At 38.9% G+C, this 16,850-nt stretch overlaps 1 protein-coding gene across 1 annotated transcript in view; it reads left to right on the top strand.

Annotated features, from left to right (window-relative positions):
• Positions 1-8,054: 8,054 nt before the first annotated feature.
• The window catches only part of LOC110054291 (NADPH--cytochrome P450 reductase-like), a 43,436-nt gene continuing 34,640 nt past the window's right edge, over positions 8,055-16,850 (top strand). Inside the window, exons 1-6 of the mRNA XM_020760670.2 lie at positions 8,055-8,312; positions 9,684-9,741; positions 10,527-10,655; positions 11,038-11,187; positions 11,803-11,927; positions 12,745-12,831. Of these exons, the coding sequence (XP_020616329.2) occupies positions 8,164-8,312; positions 9,684-9,741; positions 10,527-10,655; positions 11,038-11,187; positions 11,803-11,927; positions 12,745-12,831 (698 nt within the window). The 5' untranslated portion in view covers positions 8,055-8,163. The remainder of the gene's footprint in view (positions 8,313-9,683; positions 9,742-10,526; positions 10,656-11,037; positions 11,188-11,802; positions 11,928-12,744; positions 12,832-16,850) is intronic.

Raw genomic sequence — 16,850 nt, 5'->3', positions numbered from 1 at the left:
GACGGAAAGCATTGCTGCTTCTTGCAGCATTGGTGAAAGAGACTCCCATAGCAGCACAAGCGGCGACGAAGAACTCGAAGACAGCGAAGATGAAGATGAGTGCCAGTGAAAGTTGCATTCGAAAATAACAGTGTTAAATACTTCTTTTCAGTAGCTACAAATGCTTTTTGTCGCCAAACGTTCTTTTTAAAGGAGAAGGAAAGTTTGTAATAAATTTGTATCCTGCCTTCTATGTTTATTCTATAGCAATTTTTTTGATATCCAAACATGATGCCATTTTAAAGTTTTACTAAAATATTTCACATGACCCCCCCTTTTTCCCTTATTTTTTTGGGATGGCCCCCCCTCGAAAGCCATTTTTTTTCGCATGGTCCCCCCCCAAATCCCACCAGCCCCCCCTACCTTATAAAAAATGAACGGTCCCTAAATAAGAAATCTTAAATGCTTGTGTTTCCTGTTTGGCGAGATAAATAGTAAAACAGAGCACCGAAAACAGAGAAAAAGAAAACGATTAAGGAATTACGAGAAGGAAAAAGAAAAGATCAGAAAAATAGAGACAAGCAGAAATAAAACCAAAAAACCTCGCAGGAATTCTCGGGGAGGAATTACTCGGCGCCCAAGCCAGTTTGAGATTAATCCTTGTTCGCAGACCGAAATCTCCACGTACCTGGGGAGAGGTTATTCGGCCCCAAACTTGGGAATATTAGCATAAACAGTCGGTATGGATAGTTTTTGAAGTTTGCAGGTCTGACTGAGAGTGCGTTCATGCCAGACAAGTTAAAATGGGCTAGATTCAGGGGAATTTTGTTCGATAGATCGGCATAGTGCTTGGCAAGTTGCTAGACTGCCAAGAGAATTGAAATCCGTTGTTTTTCAGCTGCCGTGAGTTTATTTTAAGTCTTGCAAACAACGCAATTTAATTTAGACATGTTTAACCTCTGTGATTTCACCTAAATGACCTCACTACGTCCTTACTGTGGGTTAAATTAGCCAATCATTGCGACAAGAGCATGGAAAGCACTCACATCGGTCATTTATTTCTGTATTTCAGCGAAAAAGCGGCCCTTATGTGACATTCAATTTCAATAATTACTGTACATAAATATGGACATGTCGTCCTGAGATCAACAAGGCTGCTCATTTATATGGGAATACGAGATTTTATCTCAGCGCCTGCTTTGGGAAAGAATTCGAAAGAACGCGTGATGCGTGACGGAACGGCCGATGACGATCAGTGATCAGTGCCGGAGTAGAAGTCAAAAGCAAAGCAAGGCTTGAAAGATTTCCCGATATTTTGGCGTAAAATAAGTCTCATCGACTTCTCCAAACGTTAAGACTCAATAAATGTAATCAGGTAAGGTCAAAAAGCTCGCTTAGAAAATTAAAACCGCATTTCACATTAACGGACGAGATTCCTCATTTCCACACAAAATCTTGAATTTTCAGCTAGTTCCTCGATTTTTTGCGCTTCAAAATTATAAGTGTCCACAACTTTTAATGCAGACATTTGTAGCTTAGACTTTGTACATTACGCTGATAACAGTCATCATTCATGTAGAGGTCCCACTTTTGAGACAAATATATTTGTTTGGGAGTTATGTCAGCAAAAATGGCAAAGACGTTTTTTAGAGCATCAGGATAAAACGTCATAACTTTGCTTGTGTTTAAGACTAGCAAATAGTCTTAAGTTTTGTGGAAAGAGGAAAGAATTATGCAGAAGTTCTGAAAGAATTAGGTTGTTTCATTAAATGTGCGAATTTTTAACAAGCATAACATAACCCCTTAATTCTGGCGTTTCGATCTCCAGTTTTGTGTGGTTTTCGAGGTGCCTACAAAAAAAATTCCTCAAAAAATAAAGAAAGCGAATCTGTCAAAATAAAGGCCATTTTCGTTCATTGCATAAGTTGCTTGACTTGTTTAGAAAATATAGGCACGCAAGGCGTGCAAGAATTATTTTTTTGTGAACTAAAAGTCTCGGAGATAGGAGCATTCATGGAACTGTTTACAGTAATGATTTGGTTAATTTGACAAGTGTTTTTGGTCGCAATGTACAGCGAGAAAGAAACTGGGAATTTATGATGTACATACGATGTTACACTGGTAATGGTAAGATAACTAAATAGTAAGCCTTAAAATGTTTGACTGAACAAACTACAGTAATCTGACACGTCTCCAGATTAATGTAGATACCGTCTTATTTTCTAACAGGCAATTTGATTCGTTCTTTGATACAACCCACACTGTGATTGGTGTGGCACGTGCACATGCATTACTCCCTCACTCACCGATCACATAACCCTTCAAACCTGCATGAGGAATTTTTGCTCAAAAATACTACTATTGGCAACTTGTCGGCCTTTGACGTCATCGGCAGCAAAGCTCGCGAAATTGTAGGCGACGCGACAGGCGACGCATGACTGTTGATATTGTTACCAACGGAAACGAGGTAAGTTGCCCGTGACAACACCAGTTAAGAGACCTTTTCGCATTTTATACGAGTCGTAAGTTTACCCTTTTTACGCAACATAACGCAACAACACTACTTCACCGAAAAGAGAAAGAAAGAGAAAAAAAACCTCTCTGACACATTGAAAGTCTGATTTAATTAAATTGCACTTTATCTTGGTGCCACGCAGTCTTCAAAGAACATTTGAACAGTTTTCATACTTTTTACCTTTAAAAATATCGGACTGAAAAGAATATCATAAAATGCCCATCAAGTGTGGGTTATTGACCAAGTATGAGGTCAAGATGGCCAGATATTGGCCACCTTCTTTTTTTGCCTATTTTATGGACCAAGACGGAGTCGAGGTCCATAAACTCGCAAAAAAAGAACGAGGCCAATATCAAGCTATCTCGACTGAACAAGCTTGGTCAATAAAGGATTTATTATATGGCTCCATCTTGCCCGCTCGGGTAGCCAATCACAGTGCAGGATTTGATCCATCTTGCCCGCTCACGGAGCAAGCCATATAATAAATAAAAATATTTTCAAAACTGCTACTGCAGAGACGTAAAAACGGCCGTCGATAAAACCGGAACATGGAACATTCCGGAACAACCCGGAACATCGAATAATTATCATAATTGCGCAAAAAATATGTAAAATAAAATTTTAAAAAATTAAATCAAACCAAAATAAACTGGTATCGGCTCGGAAAATAGAAACAAAACAAAAACATAAAAAAAGGAAAAAAGAAAGAAAAATGAAAGTGACTGCAATGAGTGAAGGCTAGCAACTAAGAAGAGTAATCCATTCCTTCCAGTCGTTCACCGTCAGTTTAATCACGTGACTGTCCTTTATTCCCAGATTTCGTTCTTCACAGAAAACTAAGATGGCGGCGTTTGAACTCCTTAATCAGACCTAAAAGTATGGGTACACGAGTGTGATTCCTTTATTCAATTCATTACACACGATTTCTCATAAAGAAATAGTCTCTCCATGAGATAGAAATAGAAACTCTTTGGCATCGAGTTTCTTGTCTAAACTAGTTCGGACTGCTCGACCTCTGATGACAGTTTAAACAAATACAAACACAAAATTTAAAAACATTTGGCGACGCGCGCGCTGTCTTGCGGGGTCGCTGGTCAATGAGCGACAACGTTCAGAATTCTGAAGATGTTTGAAGATGTGAGAGGCCTTATCAACGGCTAAGTGCTCACGTACGCGTGTGGAAAAATGTCGGGAGGTTTCGCCGACATAACAGGCATTACAGCCCGCACATGTAAACTTATAAACTACACGTGAACGAAGCCCGCCGGGGATAGGGTCTTTCACACCAAAAAGGATACCTATCTTAAAGGAAGAAAAAACTAATTTGATGTCTAAATCATTACAATAGCGTTTGATTAAGTGCCGAATCTTCTTCTGAGTGATGACAGAAAAATGGCCTATGTACGGCAGCTTAAAGTAAAACGTGGGCGAGGTGGTAAGGGGGTAGCCCCGGGGACAGTGATTGCTATGGGCCCCAGTGATGTAACGGTTAACCACTTTTTCAATTAAATGGGCAGGGAAAAGGTTCTTTTTGAGAATTTCAGTAAGCTTGGTTATATCCTCGTGTAACCCCAACCAAGTGTTGTTGATCTTGTAGGCCCTGTCAACAAGAGTCCTAATGAGACCTACTTTGTATGAGTACGAGGTGAAGCTAAAATAATTAGTTAATAACCCAGTAAAGGTTTTCTTACGGTAAACCCTAGTTAGGAAGGAATTAGTGTCACTATTATCAATAAGAACATCTAGAAAGGGTAATTTGCGATTAAGTTCTTTTTCCATAGTAAACCTTATGTTGGGGTGCCTAGAGTTAATGTAGTCAAAAAATATAACAGCATCGTGCTCCGAGTGAAATAAACAAAAAGTGTCGTCAACATACCTACGATAAAATAAAATTTTAGAGCATTGAAAATTTTCCAACCATAGTTTTTCATGATGTCCCATAAAAAGATTGGCTAATACGGGAGCAAGGGGAGACCCCATGGCCACACCGTCAATTTGGTCATAGAAAGAACTGTTAAATAAGAAATGGGTCTGGGCGGTGGCTACAGTGAAAAGGCTTCTAAGTTCCGGTTTACTTAACTTAAGGTCAGGATTGCCCTCGGAAATGTAATTGACCGCCAGGTCAATACATTCCTCAAGAGGTATGTTAGTAAAGAGACTTTCCACATCGAAGGAAACCATAAATTTACCAAACATAGATAAAGATTGAATGTCCTGTACAAAAGTAAAAGTGTCTGTAGCACAGTGTTCAGTTGGGATGTGCGGCGCCAAAAGATTGCATAGATATTTGGCCAGGTTATAATTGTAGGTTCCAATAGAAGACACGATGGGGCGAAATGGCGGAGTTGAGTTAGGTCCAAAATCCTTGTGCATTTTGGGGAGGCCATAAATTCTTGCTGGTTGAGAGCCTTTGGGATAGATGTTTTCGTACACTTCGTTGGCAAGGTGACCATCTTTCTTCAACTTTCGGAGAAGTCGCTGCAGTCTACCTTCTCTCAGTAAAGTTGGATCTTCCTTGATGGGCCGGAATTTGGAAGTGTCATTGATGATCTTAAGGATACCTTGGTCGTAATCTGTTCGGTCCAAGACGACCACACCATTCCCTTTGTCTGGTTTTAAAATGACAATGTTTTTGTTCTTCTTTAGCTCCTTAAGAACTCTGAGTTTCTTGAGGTCAGCAGTCGTTGGACGGTATAAAGAGACATAAGAATGGGCTAAATGAGAAAGGTCTGCAACAAGTTTTCCTGCTTGCTTGGTGTCCCTCAAGTTCTTTGCCATGGTGTGATTGATAAGCTCAAAGCATGTGAAGACATCTGACTCGTTTATTTTTGGTGGACGGATGGAATGTGTTAATCCAAATTTGAGAATGTCGAGTTGTTGTTGAATGTGTGTAAAAAGAATGTTGTATTGTCCAGGGAGTGGGCAGGAATTGTTGACAGCATTTGGAGTCACCATAGTATGCCACGATTCTAATGTTTTCCTTATTCGGAAACTACCTTTGTCAATTAAGGAGGCGTTGTTAAAGTCAATAGAATGTTCATAGGACCACGCATGGTTCGCAATTTTGGAGCCTTTAGCCGCTGTTTGGACATTTCTTATGTGTTCTTTTCTTCGGGTGTTAAACGCTCTGCCAGTTTCACCGATATAACACAATGAACAGTCGGCGCAAGGAGTTTTGTAAACAACGTTGGTTTGTGAATCCGGAGCAGGACGAAATTTCGGGGCCGGGAGCTGTTGTTGTAAAGTGGTCATCGGCTTATGTATGACCGAAATATTATGTTTTTTTAGGACGCGGGTCAAGGGCTCAGTTACACCTTTGATGTATGGAAGACGCGAAAGACTTGCGTGACTCGGAAGGTTCAACCAAAGTAAAAAACATTCCAACAAATTCCTCAGGGGGTAAATTTGGCGATGGTTGAGATTTCTTGGTTTGTATATCACGGATAAATTTGGACGGCTTGCCATTAGACTCCAACGCTACGTAAACATGATTAAGTTCTTATTCTTTCCCTTCAGATGTATTAGGTAGATTTAACGCTCTATGCAAGAGGGTTGCTGCCGTGCTCATTCTGTGTTTTTTGTCGTGGTGAGAATTTATAAAGTCTAAGTACCTGTCCGTATGCGTTGGTTTTCTGTAGACATCCACAGAAATTGCTCCATTGTTGCGAGAAACCAATATGTCAAGAAAAGAAATTTTTCCATTACATTCATGTTCGATGGTGAAGGAAATGTTAGTGTCTATTGAATTGAGTGTGTCATGGAAGGCTGTAACTCCATTCTTTTCAATAATGCAGAAGCTGTCGTCAACATACCGTCTCCAAATTTTAGATGTAACAGGTGACGCATTGATTGCAGATTCCTCGATCTCTTCCATACAGAGATTGGCCACAACGGGACTGAAGACAAAATAGTTGTTCGACAAAGTGAAGTTGAGCAGAGAGTCGTGTGGAGCTTTCGATAGATTGGTTCATCTATCTTTTGCTATCGAAAGCTCCACTCGACTGATGGCACAGCCCCAGCTAAACAGAAACTAATCGTCACAGAATAATATCTTTTCGTTCTATTGACGAAATTAATCGTAATCTCTTCGCATTTCACATTGAAACTTATCAGTGGATGCTGAAATTAACGTCACGCCCGGAACACTCATTACAAACTCTGCAGCATTATTTAGGTTTCTATACAACATGCAAACGATTTAAACCTGGTCACAACCTCTTCACATTCCCAGTAGTGCATTCCGCCCTCCCTAAAATACAATTGATCCTATCATAGAAACCACATCAACTTGTTCTTCATTCACATCTTAAACCTAGTAGTAGAGCGGCTAAGACTCAATTTAAAAACTTATCTAATGGGAAAAGCTCACCCTTCATCGCGTGGTTATATGCCAAACACTATGTTTCTTTGACTGATTATCCAGTTGCAAATGATTATCAATCCCCCCCCCCCCCCCACAAAATCTTCAGCCTAACCCATAGAAAATGTCGAAGTAAGCCCAATATATGGATACTTCCTCCTGTTTTAGGCGTCTTATTGGGGCGAGTTAGCGTTACAACCTTGCGACCGCCTTTTTAGACCGCCATGTTAGACCGCCATGTTAGACGGTGGGGGATGGGGGAGGGGAAAAATGAGAAGATTTTCTTCGCTCCACCCTTCCCCTATCCTTCCTCTTGCCCATCATTCACCCCCTTGGTAAAACTTTCTTTCTCTCCCCAGTCTTCCACTGCATGAAAAATTCAAGATGGCGGCTAAACTTTTTACGATGTGAGCGCTCGCTCGAAAAAATCTCGCCTGCTCTGCAGGCTATGGAAGAATAAATATGGCCGTTCTGAACTGTATCGTGATCAAATCTTCTCACATATCATTTACATTTACAACAAGACATTTGATTGGCTGTTTATAGTAGATCCAATCTGATTGGTGTGACATATATACATCTCGCACTCACTTTCTCACTCACTGGGTGCTTACCATTTGTCAGAATAAACCGCTTGGGATGACCGTTGTAGGATGGTAAGGGTTTTTCCAAAATCAGCAAACCAACCGAACGAGATGGCGCTTACCATTTGCAATTCGATTTCTCGTAATTGTTTACGGCTGATGAGAGACTAGAAACTGGAACATTTACCAAATGGTAAGGAGATTTCCGCCGTTCCGTTCCGAACGGAAAAAGAGGACTTCCTCTGAAGGAAGTCTACAATTTCCGAACGGATTTTCCGGAAAATTACTGTTCCATTTGCAACTTTCAACCGAAATTTCCGGATTTTTTTTGTTAATAGGTATAAAGCACCCACTCACTCACTCACTCATCCATTGACCCGTCCATAACATACCCCGACGCGTCGACTAAGAGGTATTTTTTTACAAAAAAAAAACTCAAAAATGAAAGCAATACATTTTCCATGATAATTTGAGTGGTCGGTTCTTACGCGGACTTGTGAGAAGTGTATCGGACCGATGGAAACGATTCTGCGGTGCTCGAACGCACAATTATCATATACTCCTGATCATATATGATGTGGGTACTCGTTTTAGTTACCGCTGATCTATATAGCGCTTGGTTCGTGGTGTCGCTTCTCGGTTCTTTTTTCGCCTGACTCGACTCTTTGCCTTGCTGTTTACAGTGGTGATGTAACGTACAAAACTTATATTTTCCGGTTTTAATCATGTCGACGACTTTAGTAGCAGAAAAATCCTTGGTAGGAACAATTGACATCGTATTGCTTGCTTCTTTCATCGGTGTTTTACTCTACTGGTTTTGTGGGCGAAAAAAGAAGACCGAGACTGCGGCTCTTACACAAAAACTGGTTTTGGCGTAAGTAAACTCTGACAAGTACATATGCTTAATTTTCACTCGAGGGTTATAAAGTCAAGTTGATAACCATTAGCTATCATATTTTAGATGCAGTAACGCTCAATCAAAGCTTGAAGTATGATGCATTGTATAGCTGTACGACAGACTGCGGACTACGTTTAGCTCTACAGCTCTGTAAATAGAGCTCCGGTTAACCTGAGTAATATTCACTCATGCTAGCCTGAATAACGCTAAAGTTAGCCTGTTTACGCTTAGCCCTTGATAATGGAAATGGGAATACAATATTACATGAGATAAAAATCTGCATTCTGTTGTCACTAAATGTCATACAGCACGCATTTTATTGCAGGGGCTTAAAATCGGTATATCATTTAATTATTCGAGGGTTCATGCCATGGCCGGCTTGCATAATGTTACACAAAAAGGGATTGACACTTGTTATGGAGAAATAAACTTCAATAAGATTGTCTCAAGGCAGAATTGTGTTGAAGTCTTGTGCACTTTTGTTGCAAGCTGTGTCCATTTTAAAAGGGTTTTAACCCATTGACACCTGGAAGTTTTGCTGAAAATGCCTATTGTGGACATTTTCAGCCTGGATATGAGCAAAATTTAATAGTTGCAATCTACCCAAAAAGGTATTTCCAACATGACAGCATGTCTTTCTTTCCACTAGCATCACGTTTTATGACATTTTTGCTTGGGCATGGGTAAAAATCAAGATTGCAAGAGTCTTTCCAAGGCTTTTAGGTTTTCTTTTTCGCCTTTCCTTTTCTCCTTTCTTATCTTTTTGCTGCAGTGATTGACCTTCTACTGGGCTTGCTTCCAGTTCATGAATTCCCGAGAAAGCACTATTGAGACAGGCAATTCTTGCCATGGAGTAGCCAAGTGTAGTTTAGGGAAATTTTGCTCCGAGTTTTTAACTCAAATTTCCGAGCATTTTCGGGCATATTGCGGGCTCTACTGACCCAGTCACTCTGATCTGGGTATCAGTGGAAAGATCTTTACTTGAGTATAGATGATACCAATTTTGGTCAAAGGTGGTTACGTCAGAAGTGGAACACTCAAGTGTGAGATATATCTTCTCAATCAAAACAAAAACTAAGGAGTAAAATCATCAAAATCTATGCTTATTAAGACTGGGTATCCAAACATCCTTCATGGTTGTGATTTTCTCTGTTTTAACTTGATGAATTTTTAATGAGTGTGAGAAGTGCATTGTAGTGGTCACAGAGCTCAAAAATTTTCTCCGTCCACCTCGATTGTTCTTCTCAATCCCTCGTATTGTCACCTTTTTACCAGATAACCAGAAGTAGTAACATGGCTTTGAATGCAAACTTAAACATTAATGCTTGCTTATTTTTGTTTCAATAGGCCAACATCCAAAGTTTCCCAAGAGGACACAAGTTTCATTGGGAAAATGAAAAAATCTGTAAGTTAGGTTATTGAGGGAATGCAATCTGTGCAGAAGGCTAGGTAGATTCCCTAGTAACTTTAACTCATATAACCATTGTGTTTGCATGCATTGCATTACAAACACTTTCTCCCCTTCCTCTGATATGGAGAATGTTTTGGCTTCCATTGTTCAAGGACTGAAAAACCAACCACATAGAACTGATAACAACATCAAAGTGACATCTGCGCAGCCTGCTCTTATAATCATGATTGTGCCCCTGTTTCAGTAGCTTGAAATGGTTTTGGGAGTTTCAAATGGAAAGGGAAAAAAAAGGATACCTACTAAGAGGTTAATTAAATATCAAAAAGGGTCATTTTCAAAAAGTGTCTCAACTACTTTTGATGCCCATTGTAGGCTAGAAAGAAGATTCCCATTGATAACGTTCATCACAGCAAACTTTTACATGAAAATGCTTGCAGAGTTTATGACTAGCTCATTTATGACACTCAGCTAGGTGATTTGGCTCTTTAGCTCTTTAGTAAATATATGTTATAAAAAGGTAATAAAGTTGTAGTTGTTGTTGCCGTTGAGTAGGACAAAACTATGCTTGGTATAGCCAAAAGTTCTTGGTGAGCTTGTTTTGCTGCCAGTGAATTTGCCTCTTTAATATAAGACACCACTTGTTCCTGCTGTTCCATCAATGATGATGGTGACGTGAAACATTTTCTGTATAGTCTTTTTTAAGTTACTGTAGTATCTCTTCCAGACTGTTGGTAATTTTCTTCTGTTAAAATGAAGTTTTCGACCTGTTTCTTTTGCAGGGAAAGTCCATAGCAATATTCTATGGCTCTCAAACTGGGACAGCTGAAGAGTTTGCTGGTCGCCTGGCAAAGGATGCTCAACGTTATGGTTTGAAAGCTCTTGTGCTAGACCCAGAGGAGTGTGACATGGTAAATGAAGTTGTTTATAATAAGTTAAGGAGCTAGGACATAGACATGTATGAGAAGTTTTTAATAGCTGTATAGCTTTTTCTAAACTTGTTTTTAACATTCATGGCTATCCTAAGCAGCACTTCAAAGTAGAACAATATAACACTCAAATTGCTATCCAGTGGTGGTTCCTGCATTCTGAGGCATCAGTCTGCTAAGCAGTGATAAAAAGCTGACACACTCTCCCTGATATTCTCTTCAACATGATGTCACACAAAAATGGGCAATAGGACCTATCTCATTTTATCAAGTTTTAAATTTGTAATTTTCACAATCATCTATCTGTTTTTTCTGGCTTTTAGTAGGTGTTGAGGTGGTTCCTTTTGTTTGTTTGTCTGAACAGGAAGAGCTTACACGCATGGGGGAAGTTGAGAATGCAATGGCTATCTTTGTAGTTGCTACATATGGTGAAGGTGACCCCACTGATAATGCACAGGAGTTCTATGAATGGTTACAGAATGATAGAGATGACCTGGACTGTGTTAATTATACGGTAAGCATTATTATTATTATTAATAATAATATTATTATTGTTGGTAACACCTAGATGTTATGTAATTTGTTAGTATTGTGTTTTGTATCGCAATAAAACAATTTTGAAAGTCAAAAAAACAATTTGAGTTTTTGTTGATTTACAAGAATTTTTTTAAATTGTCACAGGTCATTCAATATTCAAACATTCAGTGTCCAAAACTGTCGTCTTACAGTCCAGGTTATAGTTTTGAATCATGGCAATTTTACATGAACATGTGCCTTTTTGAGCCTTCCTTTATTAAGAATTAGAATTACCAGTCTGAGACTGCTTACATGTACACAGCTACAAAAGGTGAAATTGAAAAGGAAGGAGAACAAAAATAGGTGTGATTTTTGACTATTCATCACATGCACCACTGGTTTGTTTTCCTTGCAGTTCATTTGCAACTGATTAGTGGCTTCATGTCATTGTATCTAAGTATAAGTTATAAGGGTCCAAAACTCTTGTTTCATGCCACTAAAGGTGGTTTCATTGCTCAAATATTAATAATCAATTAAGAGCCTTTGATCATCACATTACATCACATTGAATTAGATAATTTTGTTGTTGTTTTCTTATTTACTACTGCAATAGGTCTTTGGTCTAGGAAACAAGACATATGAACACTACAATGCAATGGGCAGATTCGTGGACAAACGACTTGAAGAGATGGGCGCAAAACGAGTATTTGAAAAAGGAGAGGGGGATGATGATGGAAAGTGAGTAGCAATAAGTCCACAACAAGTTTGGATTTATTTATCCTTTAAAGATAAGAAAACTAGTCCCTATTTTCCAATTCTAGGCTGTGGTCTAAGAAAAAATTATGAGGAACATAAAGGTTCCTTAGTGTGAAATCCTGGGTGCCCAGCCCTAGAGCTTACAGTATATGAAAGAAGTAAGTTTTCCCAGTCGCCCAAAGGCAAAAGTTAGTCACCTGTGGCACCTGGGCACTTCTAGAGCACAGCCCTGCAATTGCCTATAATTCACTCTGTTTGCCTCCCCGCCCCCCCCCCCCCCCCCCCAAAAAAAAAAATTTGCATAAACTATTGTTATGAAATGCTCTTGGGAGATTTGCATATTTCCAAAAGCATTTCACAACAATGGTTTATGCAAAATTTGGGGGGCAAACAGAGTGAATTATTGGCGATTTGAAAATAGAGAATTATACAGTCGTAAAAGCAACAATTTTGTGGGTTAAGCTACCTAAGGCAAAGTAGCACTCAGGCAAAACTGAAGTATCACATTTACTTTTTCAACATTTTGCTGCATCAAAAATGAAAAAAAAAAAAAAACACACAATGATTAAGCTGATAACTCTTCTGACTCAGGCAAAATGATCCTTATTAAGTAAAAACATACTGTTCACTGATCAGCTCATTCTGCACAATCCTTTAGATAGATAGACACCTTTATTTAAAAGTAAAGATTTTAAAGTTAAAAAATTTCAGGGTAGCCCCTTCAGGGAGCTTACAAAGTGTCTCTGCTATCTCTACTTTGAGTCTCTGAATTTTAAATTTATATTAAAAATTTCTGTAGTTTGGAAGAGGACTTTGTAAGATGGAGAGAACAATTCTGGCCAGCAGTGTTAAGCAAATACAACATTGATATCAGAGAAATCAAGAGGCAAGTTCTGTGTAATAATTACTGAATTTCTATGTTGGGTGCCTGTGTTTATTTTATGTGACTGTAATGACTGTTACACATCGTACATGTTCATAACTTAACCTTAATCAGTTTTCAGATCAGGTCTGCAAACTTGATATTGTTCTTTACCTGTGGTTCCAGTCCATTATATTTGATATTTAGGGTAATGATCTGTAAAACCTGATTGGAAGCTTCTTTAGAATAAAATGTATACCATGTACTGGCTAACTTGTTTGCCCAAGTAGCAAGATAAGCAAAAATTCTTTGCACTGACCATGCTCTATTGTTCTATTTCAGCATATATATACTAAGTCATTTAGTTCTATTTTTGTGGGTACTGGCTAGAAGCCAGTAACTGTAATGTCAACAGGTGGGTAAGACAGTCCGTGACTTTTCGGAAGCTTTCGGAGAAATCTCATGAAGCAGGGCCCAAAATACCTCGAGATTTGCCCAGGTTCTTTTGATCGATTTTCGCCTTTAAAATGCGAGTTATAATGAAATAACTACTCTTAAGTACTGTTTAAAATTGGTTCTGTTTAATTTAATATCGCAATTGGAGTGAAAAATGGCAAATTTACTAGCAGAAGCATAACGTTACTGAACATTATGAATGACTACGATCTCTAACCGCTGACTGCACATAGGACATTGCAAACTCGTTTTCCCACACTCTTTGAAGTGATGCGACTTGGCAAGTAGACAAGGTTTTCTATTTTTTTCGCTTATAACCAGGCACAGCTATCACTGAATGTGCTAAAATATTGTTCTCGAAGAATCTTTCAGGATTTTGAGCAGTTTCTGAAAGTTTTGATTGGAAATATGATTGTTACATGCCTTGAGAGCAGCTATCGAACAAATAAAATGCACATTTGCAAATTGATGTTTATTTCATGTAAACTTTCATACTAGCCTGAAATTAATGTAATGCTTGTTTTATTATAAATATTTGTTTCAGTTACAGACAGGATCGATTCTAAAATGCTCTGCTGGTTAAAAGCTCTCTGAACCAGGTCGATAAGATTGTTCGCATAATTTCTTCATCCGAAAAGTCTGGATTCTTTCAGTATTAAATACTGACAGATCAGGAATGTTTGCTTCACTTTGTAACATGTTGGGTCTTTGGGTCCTGGCAATGGCATAGTTTATATTTTAGACATTACACGGTATGTCCAGGCTCAACAACTTTCTTTGAATGGGATGTTTTGTATTTCTTTCAGCAGCAATATATATATATCATTGCTCTTTATTCAGTTCTTTTACTATCTTTTCTTTCTAAAAATGAAGTCATCACTCCTAAATATATCAAGGGAAAATGCTCACAGATTGTATTCTGAACTCACCAAATGGGTGGAGATGTTGAGGGAGAGAGACTCCTTTCATAAAGAGTACCAAATCTGCACTACAGTCAATATCTACAAACAAACCCCTACAAGGAACTAAAAAGACTTGCATTCGCTTATTATATAATACCTTGAAAAACAAAATCACTGTAAATTGTACTCTTTTATGATCCCCTGTCAAATTTTCTTGAAAAAACTTTTCCACAGAAGTATTTTTCACAAATCGTTGATGCTATTATATTTTTAGCCGTGGGATTCTTCTATTTCCCATGATTGGTTAATGGTAATTAAGTGGCAGTCTCTCTAAAAGCGGTCCACTGCATTTATGGTCGGAAAAAAGTTTTCCCTCAAACTTTTCTCAGTGAACTATCTTGGGTCATAAGTAAATGCAAAGACTTAAGTTTTTGCAAATACGACAAAATATATTTTTTTAGAGCTCAAAACAATCATAGCCGGAAAACGCCTAAATTTGAGCGTTCCAAGAATGGAAAATTTCCTAAATTGATGAGCTAGCTGCTCAAAGACCACCAAACGTAACAAAAAATTGTTACTATCCCTACATTGAGTGATCCTTCAAGGGTAAGAAATGCACGTTACTTTTGATATATTTTGTTTTGGGGGATCCTGAAAATTTATCTATTACCACCCGTTTTATCACTTTCTGAAAACCGGCGAAAGTAGCTTGTCTTCACTGACGTTTATTTCCCAAGTCCAGACCCGGCCTCTCAAAACTCCAACTGAATTCTGCTAAACAAGAGTCAGGAAGCATATAAATATAAAAATACCTTGCACTTTTTATCTTCCTTTCCCACAGCGACTTCGAACTTTTTGTGCTTTGTGCGAATCTCACAGATCATTATGCAAATTAGGTTGTCACGCAAGTTCACATTCAAAACGCTTTAGTATTGTTACATTTCACCTTAAGTCTAAAATAAAAACGATCACACAAAAATAAAAATTACTAACCGCTTAAGTAGCTGAAAGTGGTGACTTATTTGTTCTCTTGTACCGTGGCGTGATGAAATCATTGGGAAATGATGTGGCGGCTCCAAAGTATTATGCAAATTAGGTTGCCTGTAAAACTTGGTCTATATAATCGGGAAACTTTTGCATGTTTTTGCATCTAGCTTTTCTTCTATTGACGATTTAAAACAGAAATATGTGTAATTCAATATTTGCATGCACTTAGGCCCAGTTCAGACGTCGTGCTTCTGCCGTGCCGAACTAAATTTCAATTAGGTTCGACGGTAGCACGGCAGGAAAACAACTTTGATTCAGGCGTCATGACAGAGTCGAACCAAATTCAGGATATACTGATGCCTTGTAACAATTCTCCTCCTAACTCCCCGTGGGAACGCAGCCTCACCAAAAGACATTAATATAATTTATGGATTTTGTTTAGCGCAGCAGAAGCACAACATTTGAATCGCTGCCACGCCAGAGTCGTGAGGCACGGCAAGACTTGTGGAACTCCATTGCTTGCATTAAACAAATAAACAATAAACAAATTACAACATAGAAAGTGCTTTGTACAGATTTTTATTCACTCGTTGAAAAACTTTGGAAAACGAATGAGTGAGCTGTGCTCACTCGTTCGTTTTCCAAAGTTTTGCAACTCGTGAATAAAAATCAGTACGTCACACTTTCCATGAGGTAATCTATATATGTTGTGTTACATGTATATCATCAAAACGACATGTTTTTAGCGTCATTTCTCAAGAAAGAGATTGAAATGGATTTTAGGACAGCTAAGACACTTAAGGGTTATTTGGTGTTTTATCTGGCTGTAATGTGTTGAAAGCAGTTTCAGAGGTAATAGGGGCACTGCTCCATAGAGAAAAGGTCAAATTAGCTGCCCCTGAGAGGCATCTGAGTTCACATAGCTGTTAGGTCAGGACACACTCACCACAACACAACCCATTCTCATCCTTGTGTTGACTTTTTGATCATCCTGATTCTCGCTCTTCTGGAGTATAGTGAAACATATGAGAGTCATCTGAGTAATTTGGTTACGAAAACGTCATTAAATAAAGAAGTACTTACTTAGTTGTCACCAAGTCGATGCTCATTTTGAAGTGCTTTCCAAATGCATCGCAATCCCATTATAACCAAAGAGCAAGGAAAGTTTCAGTGTAAGATAATGAGTATTGCTAAAGCGAATACACACTGTACGAACCTGTTCACATTGGTTGACTTTGCAATGTTTGGAGCAGATAAGGAGGTAAAATCTTTGTGGCTTGTGCAACGCAGCTGAGATTATGAAGGTCACGATGTTGTCGATTTCAATTACAGCGTTCTGTAAAGATTTGATATCAATTTTCAAGTTTTAACATTGGCTAAATAGTGCGTTTCCCACTCCATGGAGTCATCACCTGATCGTGGTGGAGTGGTTTGCGTGCCCCAGTGACCCCTAGAGCTATGTCGGCGGGTGCCATGTGCACCTGGTAGGGTCACCCATGCCGAACAGGTCAAAGGGTAGGGGTCAGACGAAGAGGCTCCCTGGTCCTCCAGGTTGGGGGTTGGGATGCGGGCTGATAACCCGCTCCTGTAAAAAACATATTATTACCGAAACCAGAAGCAGAATAATTTCAAATGATCTGGGGGACGTCGTGGTCACTCCTCACACCATGAGAGGATCGATGACGCATGGGGATGAAA

This window comes from Orbicella faveolata, unplaced genomic scaffold (genome assembly GCF_042242905.1).
Source record: "Orbicella faveolata isolate gen_17 unplaced genomic scaffold, um_ofav_v1 contig_47, whole genome shotgun sequence".
In the NCBI taxonomy this organism is placed as follows: domain Eukaryota; kingdom Metazoa; phylum Cnidaria; class Anthozoa; order Scleractinia; family Merulinidae; genus Orbicella; species Orbicella faveolata.
Note: the sequence above shows the minus strand (reverse complement) of the source record. Positions and strands in the feature narration are given on the sequence as shown.